The 23,188-nt window shown below is 51.1% G+C and overlaps 1 protein-coding gene across 2 annotated transcripts; it reads right to left on the minus strand.

Annotated features, from left to right (window-relative positions):
- Positions 1-17,577: 17,577 nt before the first annotated feature.
- On the minus strand, positions 17,578-20,652 carry LOC140904588 (butyrophilin subfamily 2 member A2). Of its 2 annotated transcripts, XR_013635137.1 has the most exons (3): positions 19,523-20,652; positions 19,392-19,418; positions 17,578-18,457 (listed from the first exon to the last, which is right to left on the minus strand). XR_013635137.1 is itself a non-coding variant. In XM_073327020.2 (2 exons), the coding sequence occupies exons 1-2, from the start codon at positions 19,486-19,488 to the stop codon at positions 17,955-17,957; spliced, it is 600 nt and encodes a 199-aa protein (XP_073183121.1). In that variant the 5' UTR covers positions 19,489-20,652; the 3' UTR covers positions 17,578-17,954. The 2 variants fall into 2 exon arrangements, 1 of the variants encoding a protein (XP_073183121.1); XM_073327020.2 differs by having other exon boundaries at positions 19,392-20,652.
- Between the last annotated feature and the right edge of the window lie 2,536 nt (positions 20,653-23,188).

The raw sequence follows: 23,188 nt of genomic DNA on the forward strand, positions 1-23,188 counted from the left end.
AGAAGGGCGGGTTATGCTGATGTGACCTCCATGACACTGTGGAAGCTGAAGGTTTGCCTGCTGGGACCTCTGCCCAGCTTGCCGAACTAATAGCCCTGACCCGTGCACTTGAACTGTCAAAAGGAAAGCGGGTCAACATTTTTACTGATTCAAAGTATGCTTTTGGTGTGCTGCATGCTCATGCTGGCCTGTGGAAGCAAAGGGGAATGCTGACAGCCCAAGGCTCCTCAGTCAAGTACGGGCCCCAAATCCTCCGGCTCCTAGAAGCCGTACAACTTCCCTCGGAAGTGGCGGTGGTACACTGTAAAGCCCATCAAAGGGAGGATCAAGATGTGGCCAGAGGTAACGTCTGGGCAGATAGAGAGGCTAAGCATGCTGCCACCCTGCCATCCCCTCAGACTGAGAACGCCCATATGCATGCCCTTAGCCCATCAGGAGGGGAGCTTCCAACCCCTCAGTACTCTGGGGAGGAGAGACAGCTAACTGACAAACTCGGTCTCCGGGAAAAGGAGGGATGGCTCCATTCCCCAGAAGGGAAGGTCCTCCTACCAAAGGGCCTAATCCGGCTAGTGCTGCAGAAACTACATCAAACCACTCATGCTGGCAGGGAAGCACTTATCCAGCTAATGGGAAAATACTTTATCACTTCCGGACTCCGACCCCTGGCTGCCCAGGTACAAGCGGACTGCTTAGTCTGCCAAAAGAATAACCCTCGACCGGGACATCCTGTGCCACCAGCTGCCCTAGAACCCACTCCGGGCCCCGGGCAAGTGTGGCAAATAGACTTTACTGAGTTTCCCCGGACCCAAGGGTTCAAATATCTCCTTGTCATAGTGGATCGGTTCAGCGGATGGCCAGAAGCCTTCCCATGCCGTAATTGCACTGCCAGAACAGTGGCCCTCAAGTTTGTTAAGGAGATCATGCCTCGCTTTGGACTCCCCCTGTGGATGGAATCTGACAACGGGACACACTTCACGTCAAAAATCATTCAAAGCATCTCACATGCCTTACAGATCCCCTGGAAACTCCATACGCCCTGGAGACCGCAAGCCAGTGGGGTAGTGGAGCAGACCAATCAGACCCTTAAACGGCATCTCTCAAAAGTGTGCCAAGAAGCCTCACTGCGATGGCCTGATGCTTTGCCCCTCGTCCTACTCCATATCCGCGTTCTTCCAAAGGGTAGATTAGGGCTCAGTCCCTTTGAAATTATGTTTGGAAGGGCATGGCCTCTGAATGGCACCCCGGTTCTGTCAGGGGAATGGGAGTTGGTAATGTTTTTTTGTCACAGTATATGCGTTCCCTGTCTGCTGTTCTCTTGTCTCTTCACAGGTATACCAAGGATTCCCAGCCTCTCCCCTTGGACTCTCCCGTTCACTCCTTACAGCCCGGTGACTCCGTGCTTGTTCGTACCTGGAAAGACGAGCCTCTCCAGGAAAAGTGGAAAGGACCCTATACTGTCCTGCTGATCTCCCATACAGTGGCAAAGACCGAGGGACACAAGAACTGGATCCATCACTCTCGTCTGAAGGCAGTACCTGCCCCCTCGTCAGCAGAACAGTGGACCGTCCAACCTGCTGATTCCTCATCTAGTGACGATCTCGGGCTAAAGCTACTTTTTAAAAGACACAAATAGCGGGCACCTTAATGCTAAAATGGGCCCACCCAGGTACTGGAGACGCTGGCTTGGGAAGACTCTGGTGATAAATAATTGGGTAACATTGTTATTCTCTGTATTGGTATTTCCAAACTGTGCATATCGGGAGCATAACTCCTTTGTTTCGCTTGCACACCATGATGCTACTTTAACAAACCAGACTGATTGCTGGGTATGTGCTCCGGCTCCACTGTCCCCCAAAACGGGAATGCCCCTTGACATGCTGCCCCTGACCCTAGCAGAATTAGCCGCCACCAAAGAGCAGGAAAGAACGGACTCGCCATTCTGGAACAAGACCTCTTTACAGCAAGCCACCTCTCAGGACCAGGAGTATTCAGTTGCAGTACTCACTGAGGGAGTGTTATGTTTTACCCGAAGCCAATCTGATCACTATGGGCGTCCTGTGGGAAAAAGCTCCTGTGTTATTTACACAGTGGGCTGATGGGTATTGGATAAAGACCAAGAGGGGAGGCCAGCAGTGTGGGTGTAATGGTTCCTCCCCTTTTAGGGAAACTCTTACAAATAATCTTACCTCAAAAGAGGGGTTTGGAAATATAACTTGCCGTCCAGTTAATATCCCCAATGTCGCAAGCCAATGGTGGGTTTGTAGTGGTCCCCATGGAGAGTGTAATTTGAATGGCACAATTAGAAACGCCCCCACTTGTACCCAATCAGGAGGATGGGATGCCCCCTTAGGGGCACATGAACTGTTTGGAAAAGCAGCCAAAGCAGCCTTAAATATCCCAGGAATCCCCTTAAGAAACAGTCCTTACTGGGCCCCACAGGGTCACTATTTTGTATGTGGCCGAAAGGCTTACAAGGTGCTGCCAGCCAACTGGACAGGTAGCTGTTATATAGCTCGTGGAGTTCCTCATCTTTCCATAACTGCCACACTGCCCAAAGGAAAGATTAGAAATGCCCGAGACACCTCTGTTGAGTCACGAGAAAAGACCCTGCGGCGACTGACTACGGCATTGGAGGGCACTATGAAGAATCCCCTCACAACCGAGAAGCTGGTAGGGTGCTCTGTACTGGGAATAGCGCCACTGTTTACCGGGCCAGCCATGGCAGGCATAGGCCGCTATACTGTAAGGCTGCAAATGGTACTTGAGAAAGTGGCCTTAGAGTTAGAGGACTCGGTTAGTGATTTAGGATCAGCAGTAAAAACATTAAATAAAGAGGTTCAGCAGCTCAGGACATTTTCCCTCCAAAACAGGCTGGTTTTGGACTATCTCTTGGCATCCCAAGGAGGGGTTTGTGCCCCCGTTGGGCCCCGATGTTCCGTATATGTAAATGATTGCAGTTATGAGATCTATGAGAAGGTGGTACAGGCTGAGGCCCAGGCCCGAGCCGGAGCACAGGTTGCCTATACTGCCCCAGAGAGCGATTGGTTGCAAACCTTGTTTTCAGGCTGGAGTTTGTCGTTTTGGCTTGGTGGTTTATTTAGCCTGTTATTGAGACTTCTCTTTCCTGTATTGCTTGTATTACTGGTATTATGCTGTGCAGTCTCATGTGTGTCAGCACTGGGTGCCGGCAACACGTCCTTCCAGACAAGTCTCATGTCCCAAATACTTTGGGTCTTCCGGGATAAGTCCCTGAATAATCAAGGATCTTGACCAAAAATGGAGTCACGTCTAAAAAAGAAGAAAGATTGTCATTGTGTAGACCATGAAACAAACCCTGCAACTTTTGGACACGTATCCCGACAGTCCACAGGGTGCACATCAAGGAACATTCAAAACGAGAAGGGCGGTTTTTTTTGGGGAGACTAACCCCCATTGCGCTTACCAGGAGAAGGGGGAAGTGGGAGCCTGCAGCGCCATCTAGCAGCCAAAGGAGAAATTGCCGGCTTCTGGACCTGTGTGCACCATTGGTTTGGTTCACATGCAAAGCTGTGTCAGGCCAGGTTGGGAAAACGGGGTTCTGCTGCAAGACATCATCCTCTGGAATGACTCAACCCGACAGGACACCTCCTACGATACACTGCTCCAAGTGGCACTCTCAAACAGGTCCCCACAGCTCCCCAGCCTCCCCCCACCGGGAGGCAGGTGTGAGAGGATTGTTCTCCCCGACTGACAGAGGGAGAAACAAAGGCTGAGAAAGGCGAAGGGCCTTGTCTTCCATCACACAACCTGTCGGGATAGAGTTGGGAACAGGATCTGGCTGTCCTGACTTTCAGTCTGGAGTTTCACACACTGAATGATCAGAATAAAGTGACCTGCAATGAATTACAGACCAACAACCATTCACAGCGATTCTTTAGCAAGTGTTTTAGAAGCACGAGAACACCAGCGAGAACCAGGAACGGATCAGAGACAATCAGCAGCGAGAAGGAGAACAATTCACCAAGCAAATGATTGGTTCTGGCTTATTTGCTGGGCCTTAAATGAGAACAACAAAGTCCTGAATCTCCTCCCTGCCACTAGACCCCCTGCTCAGCCAATCAGCGTGGAGACTCTGGCGGTGGGCTGAGGGTTCCCCAGATGGCCCAGGGATGGCTCAGGTCACCGGTGAGGATTACTCTCAGAGCACGCTTCCTGTCCCATCTCTTTGGGAGGCCTCCCACCATGAGGGCTACAGAGCAGCCCCCTCCTCGCCAGTGGAGGGAGGGAAGCAGGAAAAGAGAAACCAAAAAAGACAAACCCCAAGGACTCGAAGGGACAAAGGCCTAGCTGGGGGAAAATTGTCCCACCTTAACCTCCTGTTTTCCGTGCCGAGAATTTGGCCAGCACCGGGCGGATCAGGCTGCCTCGGTACCAAACCTCTCTGGGGCTCTTCCCTTCTCCACAGGGACGTCTGTCTTCTCGCTCAATGAGCAGTGGGAAAGGAGAAAACTCCAGAGAGGCTCCACCTCGCGCTCACATACGAGACCCTGAATTCTCTCTCAGTCCTCAAGGAGACACCTCCAGAAGGAGACTCCCTGCAGCAAAGCCCCGGGGGTCTCTGAGATCCCCCTGCCCTGCAGCCTGTCCTCCCTGGCCGTTGTCGTGGACTCTCTGTGTGGTCACCGCCTCCCAACCTCCTTTCACCAATCAGCTGAGTGCTGCAAAAGGCCCTTGTGATGTCACTGCCACCCCCACCCCTGCCCTGCAGGGCTCATGTCCTGCCCCGAGCCGGCTCCTGTGCGTGTTTGAGCTGCTCCCCCTGGGTCACCCCCACACACTCAGTGGTCGTGCAAGGGTTCACGCAGGCCACACGTGGAACCATCCGAGGATGCTCAATGTGCCGCACTCGGTTTTGCAGAGATTTGGAGACTTGAAGGCCAGAAGAGACTCTTAGATCATCTCATCTGGCCCCCTACATATCACAGGCCTCCTGTATGGCGCAGTCGCGAGTTTTGGACCAAAGCAGACTCCAGAAAGGCATCTCATCAAGGGATGGAGGAAGCACCACTTCCCTTGGGAGTCTGGAGGAAATTGATGCTGTGGGGGGGCAGGGAATTGACCCCAAGGCCACACTTGTAAGTCTGTATCATAACACACATGCACAACAGCACTGCGCGAAGTGTGTATACGTCACCTTAACTCTGATGTTTCCTAACGTTTAAAGGCCTGGTCTCCAGGGTGTTCTTTGTGCTTCTAGATCGATTTTGGGGAGAGATGCAATCATTTAGTTTAGAGTGGGAGCCGTGTTAGTCTGTATCAGCAAAAAAACAAAAACAAAACGAGGAGTAGTTCTGGCACCTTAGAGACTAACAAATGTATTTGGGCACATTTGATGGTGTGGCTGATGTGATTAGGTCCGAGGATGGTGTCCCTAGACTAGATATGTGGACAGAGTTGGCAATGGGTTTGTTGCAAGGATAGGTTCCTGGGTTAGTGTTTTTGTTGTGTGTTTGCTGGTGAGTATTTGCTTCAGTTTGGGGGGCGACGTGGACGAGCGAGAGGATTTCTGGCCAGGACACTGTACTTCCACAAGTAAAGAGCTGAAATGCTTCAACCATCAGGATTTGCAGTTTGAAGTCAATAGGACTTGTGCCCTGAGCATTCTCGAAAACCCCTCTCTTAGGTGGCTAAAGGCAGGCTGAAGAGCCTAATTTTGGGCTCCACTTTTTGGAAACTTTGGCCGGTATAAAAAAATTGCTATTGTAAATTACTGAGAGTTTAAATAACTTTTTATTGTTAAAACAAAATTGTTTTACTGTTGAAGTGACAGATTTTATGCCACTACAAGACAAGTTCTTAATAAAAATACACGGAGTCCCTGACGCTGCAAACGCTCACTGAACTTTAAACCACGGGACTGTTTCTAGAGTAAAGTTCTGTGTCTGTTTAAGTGTCTGCAGGATCCGGGAATTAATTTTCAGTATTTGGATTTTTGCGTATAGCAATTTTATAAATCATGAGACCCAGTGGCTGGGAGGTGTGGGGGCTGCAGACTCTGGGGTGGGGCTGGGGATGAGCAGTTTGGGGTGCAGACAGGGCAGGATTAATGCAGGGGCTCTAGGGGCTGCAGCCCTGGCTAAGGGGGACTCCGCAAAAAGATCTCCAGGCTGCCAGAAGTGCAGATCTTTTGGTGGGCCCCCCTTAGCCCGGGACCCTGGACTGCGGCCACTAACGTCCCTGCGTTCGGCCCTTCCTAGCGGGGAGCAGGGAGGCGGCTTCGTGCACGGCTGTCCCTCCCCCACCGTGCTGGGCTGGAGCTGGAGCTGTGAGCGCCTGGAAGCTCCGCCCGCCCGCTGCCCTCGCCTGCAGGCTCCACCCCCGCAGCTCCCATTGGCCGGGAACCACAGCCAATGGGATCTGTGGGGGCGGTGCCAGCAGGCAGACACAGGGCAGCGCAAGGAGCAACCTTCCCCCCGCCCCCCGGGGCCGCAGCCAGGGACATCCGTGCCGCGCCGGCAGCTGCAGGGTCACTCCGGGAGGAGCAGCGCAGGGCCAGGGCAGGCAAGGAGCCTGCCTCACCCCCAGTGCACCCCCAAATGGGAGCTGCCCCAGGCAAGCACCCCGCACCTCACGCCCCAGCCCTGAGCCCCCTCCTGCACCCTAACTCCCTCCCAGACCCCCACCCCAACCTCCTGCCCTGAGCCCCCTCCCGCACCCTAACTCTCTCCCAGACCCCCACCCCAACCTCCTGCCCTGAGCCCCCTCCTGCACCCTAACTCCCTCCCAGACCCCCACCCCCACCCCACCTCCTGCCCTGAGCCCCCTCCCGCACCCTAACTCCCTCCCAGACCCCCACCCCAACCTCCTGCCCTGAGCCCCCTCCTGCACCCTAACTTTCTCCCAGACCCCCACCCCAACGTCCTGCCCTGAGCCCCCTCCTGCACCCTAACTCTCTCCCAGACCCCCACTCCCACCCCAAACTCCTGCCCTAAGCCCCCTCCTGCACCCTAACTCTCTCCCAGACTCCCACCCCCACCCCAACCTCCTGCCCTGAGCCCGCTCCCGCACCCTAACTCCCTCCCAGACCCCCACTCTCACCCCAACCTCCTGCCCTGAGCCCCCTCCTGCACCCTAACTCTCTCCCAGACTCCCACCCCCACCCCAACCTCCTGCCTGAGCCCCCTCCCACACCCTAACTCCCTCCCAGACCCCGACCCCCACTTCCTGCCCTGAGCCCCCTCCCGCACCCTAACTCCCTCCCAGACCCCCACCCCTACCCCAACACTCCTGCCTTGAACCCCCTCCCACACCCTAACTCCCTCCCAGAGCCCCACCCCCACCCCAACCTCCTGCCCTGAGCCCCCTCCTGCACCCTAACTCCCTCCCAGAGACCACCCAACCACAACCTCCTTCCTGAGCCCCCTCCCACACCCTATCTCCCCCCAGACCCCACCCCAACCTCCTGCCTTGAGCCCCCTCCCACATTCCAAACCCCTGATCCCCAGCCCTGCCCCAGAGCCCGCACCCCCAGTCGGCCCCCTCACCACCTTCCGCACCCACCCCCCTGCCTCAACCTGCAGCCCCTCCTGCGCTCTGAACCCTGCATTTTTCACCACAGCCTGGAGCCTGGGGGCCACAGAATCGAATAGCCCTGACCCCAACGAGGCTGCGGTGGGGCTCGGGCTAGAGGACTCCCCCAAGCCCTCTCCCCAGCAGCAGCACGGTGCTCTGGGGGAAGGGGCCTCTCTCCCTTTCCGGGCGCTGGCAAGAGGGAGCTCCGGGGCCAGGAGAGGGGCCTGTGGCAGCCCTTCCTCCCCAGCTGGCTCCCCTCCCATCTCCAGGCCCCTGCTGCGTGGCCCTTCATCGCTGGTGTGTGAGTGCGTGGCTGAGAGGGAACTTAGACTCCAACCCCCTGCTCGAAGGAGGGCCAAGCCCAACTAAATCATCCCAGCCAGGGCTTGGTCAAGCCGGGCCTTAAACACCTCGAAGGAGGGAGATTCCACCACCTCCCGAGGGAACCCATCCCAGTGCTTCACCACCCTCCTAGTGAACTAGTGTTTCCTAACATCCAACCTCGACCTCCCCCACTGCAACTGGAGACCATTGCTCCTTGTTCTGTCATCTGCCACCACTGAGAACAGGCGAGCTCCATCCTCTTCAGGTCGTTGAAGGCTGCCCTCAAATCCCCCCTCACTCTTCTCTTCTGCAGACTAAATAAGCCCAGTTCCCTCAGCCTCTCCTCATAAATCATGTGCTCCAGCCCCCTAATCATTTTCATTGCCCTCTGTTGGACTCTCTCCAATTTGTCCACATCCTTTCTGTAGTGGGGGGCCCAAAACTGGACACAGTACTCCAGGTGTGGCCTCACCAGTGCCAAAGAGAGGGGAAGAATCATTTCCCTCGATCTGCTGGCAATGCCCCTACTAATGCAGCCCAATAGGCCGTTAGCCTCTTGCTGTCAGCCTTCATGTCCAGCTTCTCGTCCACTGTAACCCCAGGTCCTTTTCTGCAGAACTGCTGCTTAGCCAGTCAGTCCCCAGCCTGTAGCGGTGCATGGGATTCTTCCGTCCTAAGTGCAGGACTCTGCACTTCTCCTTGTTGAACCTCATCAGATTTCTTTTGGCCCAGTCCTCCAGTTTGTCTATCCAGCATAGGGGTAGGGTCCCACTTTTCATTTCTACTTGATAGCACGTTATTTAATAAAATGGATACATTCAGGAGCAATAATGGTCTCCATGAGGTTTGAAATGCAATGTCCTGTGCTTGGCCTTGGGGTGACGGTTTATTTGTGACTTTTCTGCTGTGAAGGAGGAGGAATAACATGGATCTGGATTTCTCAGATTCATTCATCTGCAGAGGGGAAGAATGTGAGAATGGGCCTTCATGGGGTGAGATGGGACCTTCAGGGAAGTCTCTTGACGTGTTTCTTTTAAATTACAGAGTCTAGCAGGGCTCTGCTGTTTATTCCCTGCAGGTATCATGCATTCCTAGATCTGGAAGGTTTAGCTCAGTGGTTCTGAACCCGCGGCCCGTGGGCCACTTGCAGCCCAATCAGCACACAGCTGTGGCTCATGTGACATCCTCAGGGGCATTCAGGTAGTATCTGTGTTGTGTGGATGCAGCCCAAATAAGGAGGGGGCTCAGGATTGGGGCAGAGGTTTGGAGTGCTGGGCGTGCAGGCTCTGGGGTGGGGTTGGGGCTGAGGGGTTTGGGGTGCAGGAAGTTCCCTCAGGACTGGGGCAGAGGGTTGGGGTACGGGGAGTGACGGCTCCTGCTAGGGGTGCAGGCTCTGGGGTGGAGCCAGGGATGAGGGGTACAGGCTGCAGTGGGGAGTGAGGAGTCCCCCCAGCCCTCTCTCTGTGCAGCAGCCCGGGGCCAAGGGAGAGGCACCTCTCCCCGCCTGCACGGCCTTGATAGCCTGCTGCACAGCCGCGCGGCTTAGAGGGAACTTAGGTAGCTGCCAGGCAGCATGCAGGAAACACCACTGAGTGGTGCGATCCCCACAGTCATTGATACAAACAGGCTGCGCCAGGTGTCACGGCAGTCACACAGCCAGACAGCTTTGGTCGGGTTGGGAGACACCCCCAGTGATGCCCTGGATGTATGGCTGGCAGAGGAGGAGGAGGAAATTGGGCAGTTACCTCTGCATGACATTTTCCTGGAGTGGCTTCCCTGGGTGGAGTGCCACGTCTGGGCTTGGCCGACTAGCATGGGCTGGAGGGGCAGGAGAGTGCTGCAGAGCTGGGAGGAATGGCTGTGGGAACCGGACGTGGGGAGGTTGAAGTGTAGGTTCCTGGAGACCTGTGCAGCGCTCAGCCCGGAGCTGCAGGGGTGGAGTCCTGACATGAGAGCTCCCGTCGGCCCCAAGAGGCATGTTACACAGCCCTTCAGGCCAGCCCTTGATGCGGTTGCACCACTCAGGGTGTGACAAGGGGTCTCTCTGTCCCAGAATCTTTCCACCCCGAATGTCTTCCCATTATCCACCCCTTCAGCTCCCACGAGAGGTCAGCTGTGTGTGAGCCCAAGAGAGTACAATAGCACATGTATCCTGGTGCCTTGTCTGGGAGCCCCTCTGTCACTGTCCCGAGGAGTTGGCTGGGAGTCTGCTTTCCTCCAAATGTTCAGTCAGGTAGTTCACGCTCTGAGGTTGAGCTACAGGTCACCTGTCAGCCCCAGAGGCACAAGGAGGTGGCATTCCCTCTGGCTGGGCTCTCACCGAGTTAACCCGTTGAGCATTTTGCCCACTTAGGCCCTGGTTTTCTGCAGACATTACAGGTCAGGTCTCTGAGAGCCCTTGGATGAGGTCTCCCCGCATCAGCCGCTCCCCCAACTTTGGGTTTATCTGAGTCCCTCTTCTGGGGTGCCCCCATCGGTTCCCTTTCCCAGTCCCCTTTGAGTCTCTCTCGATACCCAGAGCGACTGTCCACAAACTCTTCTGCCAACCCGCCTGCACTATGCAGAGCCTGAGGCTTCTTGTCTGCTAACCATCTTTTAAGCTAGTGGGGACAGAGCTCATAGAGTTGTTCCAAACCAGCCCGATTATACAAATCCTCCAGGGTAGTGACACCTGCACCCTTACCTCATTTGTGGAGATACTCTCCCCTCAGAATGGTGGCTTCTATATATGTCACACCCGGGGTCTTCTGCACACCCCAAGACCTTTTCCTATAACCCCAGGTGCCAAGTCATACTTAATCAGTAAAGCCTTTTTGAACCGTTCATAGCCACCACTATCAACTCCATCCATTCGGCTGTATGCCTCCGTACCTTTAGGGCCAAGGAAGGGAGTGAGACTGCGGAGTTGTCTGCAGGATCAACCAGGTTCAAATCACATGCCTTCTCAAAGGCTATGAGGTAGGCATCCATATCCCCCCTCCTTATCTGGAGCAACCATTTAGGATCTAGGCTCCCTGTGGACTTGGCATCCCAGGGTCTTTCCCCACTTTCCCCTCTGTGGGTCCTCTTGCCCCTCCACTTCTCTGGCTGTTGTTCATGCTTTTCCTGTTTCTCCTCATGCTCTGCCAGCTCCTTTGCCTTCAGCTGCAGCTCCCACCTCTTCTAATCTATCAAAGGGGACCTGAATCACGAGGGCACCCTGCTGGACGGGGAACTGGCTCTTGGGGGCATCCTGCTGCCGCCTCTGTTGCTCTCAGGCCTCACTGGAAAACCCCCCTGGGTCTGGAACCTGTTTCTTGGTCCTTTCATCAGTCTCCAGAAGGCTTAGCCCTCTCCCTGGACAGGGTTTGTCATGCTCTTCCTAGGGAGGTGGCCTAACCAGCGCCGAACGAGGGCCTAGGTTATATGCCCTTTTCTTGTTGTTTCCTTTGACTACCTTTGTTTTACTGCTGCAAGTCACTTATTGCAAAATACTACTGGTGCATTCAGCATCCCACTGATCCCATCCAACTGTCGTGGATCCACGGGTTCACTTCTACACCCCCAGCTTTGGAACAGGCTCTAGGAGGAACCCCGTCAGTCTACCAGACCCCCCAGGGGGCCCACTCGGCCTGCAGGATAAGCAACACCGCTTCACTGCCTCCTTCGACTGGACCTTTAGCACTGCTGGGTCACAGCGGGATTTCTGTTCAGCAAGTCCTACTGTGATAGACTACGTCCTGGTAGAGACTTGTCTGCTCCTCAGGGATTAATGCACCTCAGCAAGCATTTGTGGTGACACTCACATCATGTTGTCAAAACAGTCGGGTCTATTAATCAACTGGACTCAGCATAGGATGTCCTAAGGTTGGCACAGAGAACTGAAGGTTAAAGCACCATTCAAGTCCATTCTGGCTAGCCCAGAGCCCAGCCACGTTGTAGTGAACCCCATTGCTCAAGTTCTGTCTGTCTCTCAATCTGACCTTCTTGGTCAGACTCCAGGAGAAAGCCCAACTCCTTCCAGAAACGAGCTTTGATCCCCCACCTCACACCTTTCCCATCTTTGTTCTCGAGCTGGGGGATGTTGCTCAGCTTCCCTGTTGTGAAGTGGGGAAATCCATCTCCTTTGGGTCATTGGTTGCTCAGCAACAATGTCTTGGTGATGGGCTTTGCCATTGTCTTCACACTGGGGCTTGCCTCAGTCTGTCTTTTCCCAATGACCCATTTAGTCTCAGCTAGGTAACATGTCTCTCAGCCTGCCCTGAGAGCAAACAGTCCTCTGTCTCCCACTGGTATCAATGCAACATATAGGGGCCATGTAAATAGTACAGAACATTCCCGCTGCGTGATACAGCTCTCTGGTCAGACTGAGCGCTCCGGGGCAGGGACCTGTCTGTGCTCTTTGTCTGTAGAGCTCCTAGCATCGCAGGGCCCCGATCCTGACTGGGGCCTCCAGGCACTGCTGTGCTGTAAACAAATAATACCAGTAATGGACTGATAATAACATGCAAGGGCTTGACCAAAGCTGTCCAACCTTTACCGAGACCCTTTCCACAGCATTCACCGTGGGGAGGAATACAAGGGTGGGAATTACACACACACCCACCCTCCAGAGTTTGTCCAGCTGTACTCGGAGATGGGTTGGAGTGGCTGCACTGGACTGGTGCCCAGGAGAGGCTGCACAGTCCTGGGGGTAGGGGCTGCTTGTGGCCAGGTGGTATTAGAGCACATGGCCATGGTGAAGGGGCAGATCTGGGAGGGAACCTGTCCTGGTTACAGGATTACCTGCACCTCTGGCCCCTCTCTGGGCTCTCTGAGTGAACCCGTCCAGTCTCCGGGCTTGTGATGGCATGGTGAAGGGTACTATACAGTTCAGCCACTAGGCGGTGCTGTGTGTAACAGACCTTATATAAGCCGACCTCCGCCATGCCGCGCCGAGCATGAAAGGATCTTGTGGCCGGCGCCTCTGTGGTGTCTCTCTGAGCCGGAGGCTCTGTAGCCAGGCCAGCTCTAGTCCTGGAGCCTGACCTGCTGGTAGCAGCCCTGGAGCCTGCCATCTCCCAGGGGTACATGACAGGCCTTGTACCTGTGTGTCCATGTGTCAGACTCCCCAAAAGAAGACCCTGCTGGAGGAGGAGATGCAGTCTGGAGTTGCAGAAGGGGTTTGTGGGTACTCGGAGGTGCTGGAGTGCCTGTGTGTGTCCTGGAGGGGGAATGTAGGGGTGCTGTAGGGGATACCTAGGGCCTCATTCCTGAGGAGGGGGCAGTGTCGCTCCTCGTCACAGTGGCATGGCGGCTGGCACAGACCCAGCACACAGCATCATCTGTCAGTGCCTCCCGGCGGGCCTCTCCCCCTCCCCAGGGCTGAGAGCCGTAGCCTGGGTGGGGTGGGGATCCGGCAGCTCTCAGGAACCAATCAGCTGCAGATGCAGGGGGGGAACCAAATGGAAAGCGGAGCAGGTGCGGCTCCTTCTGAGCTGCACTGTCTGGGACAGAGGGCAGAGGAGCAAAAAAGAGGCATACCTACCTGGACGTATGGTAACCCTACCGTTACCTCCCCTGGACAGACTCTTCCAAGTGTCCCGGTATTGTTCAACAGTAGGAACAAAGAAGAACAAGAGAGGCAGGGTTTTATATAAACACCGTGAAGGGAGAAGGCTCTAATTTAAGGAGAGGGCCAAGCGACGCTCAGGAACTCAACTAATTTGCTGGATTCCTCCTGATTCTGGATCCATGTTGCAATTTGAAAGAATAAACCAGTTCTGTGCAAGTTTTATGGGTTTTATTAAAAAGAATTATCAAACAGTTCTTAGGCTTAAATTTTTAGTTCGAAGGCTAAAATTACTGTAACTTCATTAAACTAATTAAGACAAAAGCAATACAAATAAGGCATACATGCTTAACAGTGAAGGTAATTTACTATTGGAACCATTTACCCAGGGTCATGGTGGATTTTCCATCACTGACAATTTTTAAATCAAGAGTGGATGATTTAAAAAAAACAAACTGCTCTAGTTCAAACAGGAATTATTGTAGGGCAGGTCTCTGGCCTGTGTTACACAGGAGGTCAGACTAGATGATCACAATGATCCCTTCTGGCCTTGGAATCTGTGAATCTGTGAAAACAATGATCAAATCCAAGTCACAACTGAGACTGATTCTGTAGGTCAGTGGATTAACAAATAATGATGTTGGTTTGGTTCATCGACTCATTAAATCATCAAATTAAAACAGGAGATCATAGAATCCTAGGACTGTAAGGGACCTCGAGAGGTCATCTAGTTCAGTCCTGGGCACTCATGGCAGGACCAAGCACCATCTAGAACATCCCTGACAGGTGTTTGTCTAACCTGCTCTTAAAAATCTCCAATGATGGAGTTTCCACAACCTCCCTAGGCAATTTATTCCACTGCTTAACCACCCTCACAGTTAGGAAGTTTTTCCTAATGTCCAACCTAAACCTCCCCTGCTGCAATTTAAGCCCATTGCTTCTTGTGCTAGCTTCAGAGGTTAAGAACAATTTTTCTCCCTCCTCCTTGTAACAACCTTTTATGCACTTGAAAACTGTTATCAAGTTCCCTCCCCCTCCCAAATCTTCTCTTTTCCAGACTAAGCAAACCCAGTTCTTTTAATCTTCCCTCATAGGACATGTTTTCTAGACCTTTAATCATTTTTGTCGCTCTTCTCTGGATTCTGTCCAATTTGTCCAAATACTTCCTGAAATGTGGTGCCCAGAACTGGACACAATACCCCAGTTGAGGCCTAATCAGCGCAGTGTAGAGCGGAAGAATTACTTCTTGTGTCTTGTTTGCAACACTTCTGCTAACATATCTCAGAATGATTGTTGCTTTTTTTTGCAACAGCATTACACTGTTGACTCATATTTAGCTTGTGGTCCACTATGACCCCAGATCCTTTTCCACAGTACTCTTTCCTAGGAAGTCATTTCTTATTTTGTATGCATGCAACTGATTGTTTCTTCCTAAGAGGAGTACTTTGCATTTGTTCTTATTGAATATCATCCTATTTACTTCAGAACATTTCTCCAGTTAGTCAAGATCATTTTAAATTTTAATCCTGTCCTCCAAAGCATGTGCAACCCCTCCCAGTATCATCTGCAAACTTCATGTGTACTCTCTAAGCCATTATCTAAATAATTGATGAAGATATTGAACAGAACCAGACCCAGAACTGATCCCTGCAGGACCCCACTTGTTATGTCCTTCCAGCCTGACTGTGAACCACTGATAATTACTCTCTGGGAGCGGTTTTCCAACTAGTTTTGCACCTCCTTTATCCTTTATAGTTGCTCCATCTAGGTTGCATTTCCCTAGTTTGTTAACGAGAAGGTCATGTGAGACTGTATCAAAAGCTTTATTAAAGTCAAGACAGACCACGTCTACTGCTTCGCTCCTGTCCACCGGGCTTCTTACCCTGTCAGAGCAAACTATCAGGTTGGTTTGACACAATCTGTTCTTGACAATTCCATGCTGACGGTTACTTATCACCTTATTATCTTCTAGATGTTTGCAAATGGATTGTTTCATTATTTGCTCCATTATATTTCTGGGTACAAAAGTTAAGCTGATTGGTCTGTAATTCCCTGGGTTGCCCTTATTTCCCTTTTTATAGATTGGCACTGTATTTGCCTTTTTCCAGTCTTCTGGAATCTGTCCTGACTTCCATGACTTTTCAAAGATAATAGCTAATGGCTCAGAAATGTCCTCAGTCAGCTCCTTGAGTATTCTAAGATGTATTTCATAAGCCCTGGTGACTTAAGACATCTAATTTGTTTAAATAATTTTTAACTCTCCCCTCCCATTTTAGCCTCTTTTGATCCTACCTCAATTTCACTGGTATTTACTATGTTAAACATCTAATGACCACCAACCTTCTTGGTGAAAACTGAAATAAAGAAAGAAGTCATTAAGCACCTCTACCATTTCAACACTTTTGATTATTATTCCCCCCACCCCACCCCATTGAGTAACAGATCTACCCTGTCCTTGGTCTTCCTCTTACTTCTAATGTATTTGTAGAATGTTTTCTTGTTACCCTTTATGTCTCTACCTAGTTTGAGCTCGTTTTGTGCCTTGGCCTTTCTAATTTTGTCCCTACATACTTGTGTTATTTGTTTATATTCATCCTTTGTAATTTGACCGAGTTTCCACTTTTTGTAGGACTCTTTTTCTTGATTTTTAGATCATTCAAGATCTCCTGGTTAAGCCAGGGTGGTCTCTTGCCATTCTTCCCATCTTTCCTATGCAATGGAATAGTTTGCTCTTGTGCGTTTAATAATGTCTCTTTGAAAAACTGTCAACTGTCTTCAGTTGTTTTTCCTTTTAGACTTGCTTCCCATGGGATCTTACCTACCAACTCCCTGAGTTTGCTAAAGTCTGCCTTCTTGAAACCCACTGTCTTTATTTTGCTGGTCTCCCTCCTACCATTCCTTAGAATCATGAACTCTCTCATTTCATGATCACTTTCCCCCAAGCTGCCTTCCACTTTCAAATTCTCAACCAGTTCTCCCTATTTGTCAAAATCAGATCTAGAACAGCCTCTCCCCTAGTAGCTTTCACCAGCTTCTGAAATAAAAAATTGTCTTTAATGCATTCCAGATCCTGTGGCTAACACAGGAAAGAATTGCTTTCCATTAAGCCTGCAGCAGAAAATAGGAGAACATGGCTGTTGTGATTTAAGGAGATCCTGTTTAGACACCCCAGACCACAGAGGTGTTTCATGGTGGCAGAGGCTAGCACCCCCCCAGGGGAAGTATGATGAGTCTGATCTAGTTTTTGCCCCCCCACAGGCTGAGTGGGGTCCGTGGCTGTGGCCTGTAAGAGTCTAGTCTCCTGTGGGCTGCAATAGTTTGGTCTAATTTTAGGTGTTGGCCTTGGTGTGCAGGTGCTGAGTGAGTTGCTAGCCTGTGATATAGAGGAGGTCTGACTGGATGATCTCTTGGTCCCTTCTGGCCTAAAACTCTAAATTTAGCTGGTGTAGGACATACCTGTCATTTTGGGTTTAGGTTAAGCCTTGCTGGATGCTGTGAACCCCATGATCAACACTCATTGAGAGAATCGGAGCTCCCTCCATTCCTCTGACTCTGTTTCTTTCACCAATATTGTCACAGAACATGGTTACTGGTTAGGAATCAGCTTTCTTGGAGCCTTTTATCCATTGTGGACAATGTGATATTTCAGGACATGGTTTGACACATGTTCTTACTCCTTGTGACCTGACTTCCATTTATCTATGATGGTCAGTTCAGAAATTACAGTACTAAGAACCAGGTAACATTCATTGATATATGCAATTACAGGTGTTAATTAGAGCTGAACAAAAGTTTTAATTCGAAAAGTATTTTGAGGAAATTTGGCCAGTTTTGAAAAACAGTTTTTTTGTGTGAAAATGTTTGGATTTTCTTGAGATTTTTGCATTATTACAAAATTTGCAACTTAGCCTTTTATTTGGGGAGGGAGGGAATCTTATTATGTATTGTTTTTTGGGTTCTATTCTATGTTGCTTCTTACTCATCACCATAATATCACGATTCTTTCTGCTTTGCCAATTTTGAGCCCTCAGCTTAATCACATGGTAGCATTTTCAAAAGTGAAAATATTCATTTTGTAAAATCCCAACTTTCAAAATTAAAAGACAGGTAATGCAAAATTTTGAAAAATGAAAAAATTGTTCATTTCAGAAAAAATCAACAAAACAGACACCTCTTTGATATTTTGATTTAATGTTCAAATGTATTTTCCAGACAGTTCTAGTGTTCGTGTACTGATTAGCGGAACTACTCATCCAATGAGCAATCCTTACTGTCAGACCAGTTGCATTAGAGCTATGCATAGACCAAGAAAAGAAGTAATGATGCATTTGGTATCAATGCACTGCACATCTTTAGTGTGCTGCTGGAATGTTGCACACGCCTTCAGCCAGAAGCTGCCTCATCCTCAGGAGTTACTAGCCCCGTTAACACTGAAAAGCAAAGTGGGTCTTGGAGCCACCCCCGTGTGAGCTCAGTGCAATGAACAGCCAGACTCACATGGGCGGGGCTGGGCCCCAGTGAGAGGTGCTATCTCCCCCCATACCATATCTCAGGGACACAGCGTGATTGGGGAGTAGACCCAGAAGAAAGGGTGGAGCTGCCCAGTGAAAGAGGAGGTGAAAATGTAGATTGGGGCCTCCATACCAGGATGATAAAATGACACCAGGCCCCGCTCATAGTCCAGATACACTCCGATTTTCCCAGGGCTCCCAGTCAGGGGCAGGAGCATATCTGGGCGAGTGCAAGCCCGGTAATGGCTCCCACACTGATCCACGGCCCAGATCCTCTCCTCAGGAGAAAACTTGATCCAGCCCTTCCTCCTGACAGATTCTTTGGCCACGCCCACAGCCCAGGTCCTCCCACCCCCAACGTCTACCTCCCAGTAGTGTCTCCCCGAGGCAAACCCTTCCGAGCCCAGCACGCAGGTTTCACAGTCAAATCTCTCGGGGTTGTCAGGAATGTCCTGCTGCAGGCCCCTCCATTTCACAGATCGCCGATTCTCAGAGACCACGAGGCTGGGATGAGCCGTGTCTGGATCCAGAATCACCATAGCTGCAGAGAGGAACGGAGCATCAGGGGCAGAGCCCAGCTCTGTCTTTTCTAGGACACTGTCTGATTTCCAGCCTCTACCTCTCGGGGACCTGCTTCTCTGCATTTCACTGCAGCTCTCCTCCCAGGCAAAAGGGGCAAATAGTTCCCCTGCAAGAGCTGGAGATCCCTCTAGCTCCCATTGGGCCTGTCTGTAACCTCTACAGAGGCCCCAATAAGGAACGAGCTCAGGTGTTACACACACGGACATCATTTCTACCATTAAAAGAACTCAGTAGTCACCTACCACAAAATCTGTGCTCTGGGGCTGCTACCATGTCTCCACAGCTAAGACAGCAACTGAGTTTCCAATCTACATCTGAGTGGGAGCCCTCTATTCTAATACCCACAAAGTCGTATCAGACTCAAATTTGGTAGATTTGGTCCAGGTCTGAGGTAGAATTTTTCTACCATATTTGAACTGAATTAGCCAAAGGGCTACTGATTGACAACTCTGTAAAAACAGAGATTTCACCAGAGTCCAAAAAGCATTAAGACAATTACCCGCAGCCAGTTAAGGTAATTTACACAGTTTCCTAGAACCCTTCTAGTTCATGAAGTTAATTAATAACAACACAACACATGAGAATTCACCATATGTGTCCAGTAAAACCCCAACTCTGAACCATAATTACCAACGGCTGCAAGCACCTACCCCCTGGAATTGACAGCAGGTAAGTTCCCGGCCTTAGGAGCACTCTGACTTATTGCAGTTACACTGGAGAGCTCGGGACTCCATACTTAAGTGTGAGCATTTGTTTTATGCAAGTAAACTGGGGACGAATCTGGCATTTTCATTGACCATACTGCTCTTTCCCTGTGATTTCTGGCATGTGCGCATCTGCTGGGCAGCAGAGTGGTGCAGGAGGTCTGACATTAAAATACCAGCTTCACTTACCTGCATTTTTGCTGACTTTACTCCAGCCTGAAATCAAACACACCAAGAGGTGAGCACTCCCCGGAGCACGGACTGCCGGCAAAGGACACAATGTCATCTGGGGTGGGGGAAAGGGGACACATGGCACTTACCAAGTTCGGCCAGGGATTTCTCTGCAAACAGAGAGACATGGATATGCAGTCAGTTCTACAACAGCTCCTGGGTTAGGGAATGTGCCTTTAAAGGACCACTTTGCCCTCTCCACTGTGCTCTCTGCTGCCCTCTTCCCGCCCAGGTCTCCTGGCCTGAGCTCCATCCTCATAGAGCTCTTAGTGGCTTTGGGCTCTGTCGATTACACCCCCCTTCTTGGCATCTGACCCTCGCTGGGCTCCTATGGCCCTGCCCTAGCTGGGCTCACCTGTGGTGTAGTGTCCACACTCCCCATGTGCCAGGCAGCTTGGAGAGGGGCTAGGTCCTGATTACATGGAAGTGAGGGTTTAATCTAACCCATGGCCCTGGACACTGGATCTCAGCTCATGGGCCCAGCCACATGAGCTGGCTCCTTCTCACTGAGTTTGTGCCTCAAAGTGTCAGAGAGTGCTAGGAAACTTTGGGACTGCGCTGAGCCCCTGTTTCCAGGGCATCAGAATCCCCCCCACCCTTCCATTCCTTTAAATTCAGTAGCAAAAAGGTACGTGGGCCCAGGCAGACCCACCAGTTTTGGATATGGACATTCCCCTGTGTGCAGATTTTAAAGGAAGGGGCTGAAATCAGGCTTATGATACTTGAGGGCTGGAAAAAATGCCTGACAGCGAGAGACTGACTTATAATAACGGGATTATTCACACACGTAACGTTAAGCCTGTAGCTAGCTGAACTGGGGCCCTGAGCTCTCTGGGCCTCAGTTCCCTGAGTGTAAAGCGGGAGAAGAAAGGGTTCCTCGCCTTGTGCGGTAACTGCAGTTCTTCGAGGGGTGTGTTACTCCATGCTCTGTGTACTCACAGCCCGGCGCCTCACATCGGAGATTTCAGGCCGCCGTTTCTGTTCGGCCCCCACATCTGCTCTCCCCAGCTCGTGCTCCGCATTAGGTCAATGTAGCGCTGTGCAGACAAACTGCCCCCGGTTCCTTCTCCACCACAGAGCTCATAGGTCAGAGCTGCAGAGCAGAGGGGAAGGGGGGCGAGTAGTGCAGCACCCACAGGGACACATCTCAGAGAGCGACAGGCACGGCACCAGGTGAGGGACCCTTTCTCCTTCTTGCAGCAGTGGCTCTGTGGGCGTCTCGGCGACTTGGCAGCCGTACCCGTGACGGAGGGGTGGGGTTTCAGAGTCGAGTCTAGTCCTGAGCATCAGACATTGGAATAAAATATAGCAGAGGATGCAGGGGTGCCGGAACTGGGGGGATCAAGGGGCCAGGCCCTCCCCCCACTTTTTGCCAGCTGTAAAGGCAAGTGACGGTGGGGAGAGGAGTGAGCAGCAGGCGGGGTCTTGGGGGGAAGAGGGAGTGATGCTGGGGTTTGGGGGAAGGGTCGGTGCAAGGTCAGGGGCTTGGGGAGAAGAGGTAGTGTGAGGTCAGGGCCTTGGGGGCAATGGGTGGTGTGAGCACAGGGAGAAAGGGAGGGCAGGGCCTCAGGCGGGGCATGGCATGTGGGGTGCAGCCACAGTTCAGGTGCCTGTGGGCCCCTCACACACTTCTAAGGGGCCTCTGCTGAGATGTGGGTGACTGCAGGATGTTCAGCAAATATGTGAGCAGATGTCCACGTTTCTGCTCTGCACGTGTCTGTGATCGGAACATTCCTGAGCAAGGCTGTGCAAGTGGAGAGAGATCTCCTGGGGTGAGTTTGAACCGTACAGGAAGGTGGAATGCCATAAGTGTGATAGCAAGGGGTAACGCAGTCTGATATCCATCTCGAGAGTCTTTGTTTAGCGATTGAGGGTCCCTTAGATCTGTCTGCAATGGAGAGAAGTAGTCTGCCAGATTTCCTGAAGGGCTTAATCCTCATCAAATAAAAGGACTCTCCCGACATTGAGAGTGTGTAGTGTCACCTCCCTTTTATCCTGGTGTGGTTTTGGAAAGAAAGTGGGGAGATGGATTAAACCGGTTTATGTGGAAGTGTGAAGATATTTTCAGTAGGAACGTGGGGTACAGTCATAATGTAACCTTATCTTCTAAAACAACTGTAAATAGGGGGTATACCAATAGAGCCTCTATCTCTCCCACTCTCCGTGCAGACATAATGGCCACTAGGATTGTAGTTTCCATAGAGAGGTGTAGAAGAGAGCAGGAGGCCATGGGTTCGAAGGGAAGTCTTGTAAGAAACCGAAGGACGTCGTTGAGGTCTCATGCCAGTGTAGAACATCTGATTGTGAAGACTGCAAAGAGCTACAAAAGGATCTCACAAAACTGGATGACTGGGCAACAAAATGGCAGATTAAATTTAATGTTGATAAATGAAAAGTAATGAATATTGGAAAACATAACCCCAACTGTACATATACAATGATGGGGTCTAAATTAGCTGTTGCCACTCAAGAAAGAGATCTTGGAGTCATTGTGGATAGTTTTCAGAAATCATCCACTCAATGTGCAGCGGCAGTCAAAAAAGCAAACAGAATGTTGGGAATCATTAAGAACGGGATCGATAATATGACAGAAAATATCATGTTGTCCCTATATAAATCTGTGGTTCAACCACACCTTGAATACTGCGTGCAGATGTAGTCGCCCCATCTCAAAAAAGATACATTGGAATTGGAAAAGGTTCAGAAAAGGGCAACAAAAATGACTAGGGGTATACAATGGCTTCCGTACGAGGAGAGATTAATAAGACTGGGACTTTTCAGTTTGGAAATGAGGTGACTAAGGGGGGAATATTATGGAGTAAATAACACTTCCTTATTTACTTTTTCTATACCACTCATGATTTCATAGCCCTCTTTCTCATAATACAAGAACAAGGGGCCACCAAATGAAATGAATAGGTAGCGGCTTAAAACAAACACAAGAAAGTATTTTTTCATGTAACGCACTGTCAACTTCCGGAACTCCTTTCCAGAGGGTATTGTGAAGGCCAAGATTATAATGGGGTTCAAAAGGGAGCTAGATAGATTCATGGCAGCTAGGTCCATCAATAGCTATTAGCCAGGATGGGCAGGGACGGTGTCCCTAACCTCTGTTTGTCAGAAGCTGGGGATGGGGCGACAAGGGATGGATCACGGCATGATTCCTGTCTGTTCATTCCCTCTGGGGCACCTGGCACTGGCCACTGTCGGCAGATGGAGACTGGGCTAGATGGACCTTTGGTCTGACCCCGTCTGGCCGTTCTTATGCTCTTATGTTCACAACAACATCTCAGCAGCTCACCTCTTGGGCACACAGAACACTCCTGCGGACACTCTCAGCAGGAACTTTTCCCAGGATCACAAATGAGAAATAGACCTTTCCATTCTCCACAGCATATTTCTACGTTGGGGAGTCCCAAAGATAGACTTATTCCCCACAGCCAGAAACAAGCCGGAGCTGTCCTGGGTCATCACTCTCTCGGAGATGCCTTTCTCCTACATTGGAACACAGGTCTCCTCTATGCCTTTCCTCCAATTCCTCTAATGTCAAAGGTCTTGCTTGAGGAAAGAAAAGAAAGGGCCAGGGTTATACTTATAGATCCCTTGTGGCCATGACAAATATGATTCCCATACCGTACTCAACTGGCGATTTGCATGCCAATCACTCACCAGCCTGTTCCTCATCTCCCCTCTCAGGATACTGGCAAGGTCCATCACCCCAATCTACAGGTTCTCCAACTCAGTGCTTCCAACGC

This window comes from Lepidochelys kempii, unplaced genomic scaffold (assembly GCF_965140285.1).
Source record: "Lepidochelys kempii isolate rLepKem1 unplaced genomic scaffold, rLepKem1.hap1 scaffold_32, whole genome shotgun sequence".
NCBI lineage: Eukaryota > Metazoa > Chordata > Testudines > Cheloniidae > Lepidochelys > Lepidochelys kempii.

Bases quoted from the DNA above. Each gene is read 5' to 3' on its own strand.
- LOC140904588 (XM_073327020.2), bottom strand. From the start codon at position 19,488: ATGACATTGTGTCCTTTGCCGGCAGTCCGTGCTCCGGGGAGTGCTCAC. The intron at 18,458-19,391 runs GTAAGTGAAGCT...TCCTCTCTGCAG, and splicing joins TAAAGTCAGCAAAAATGCAG to CTATGGTGATTCTGGATCCA.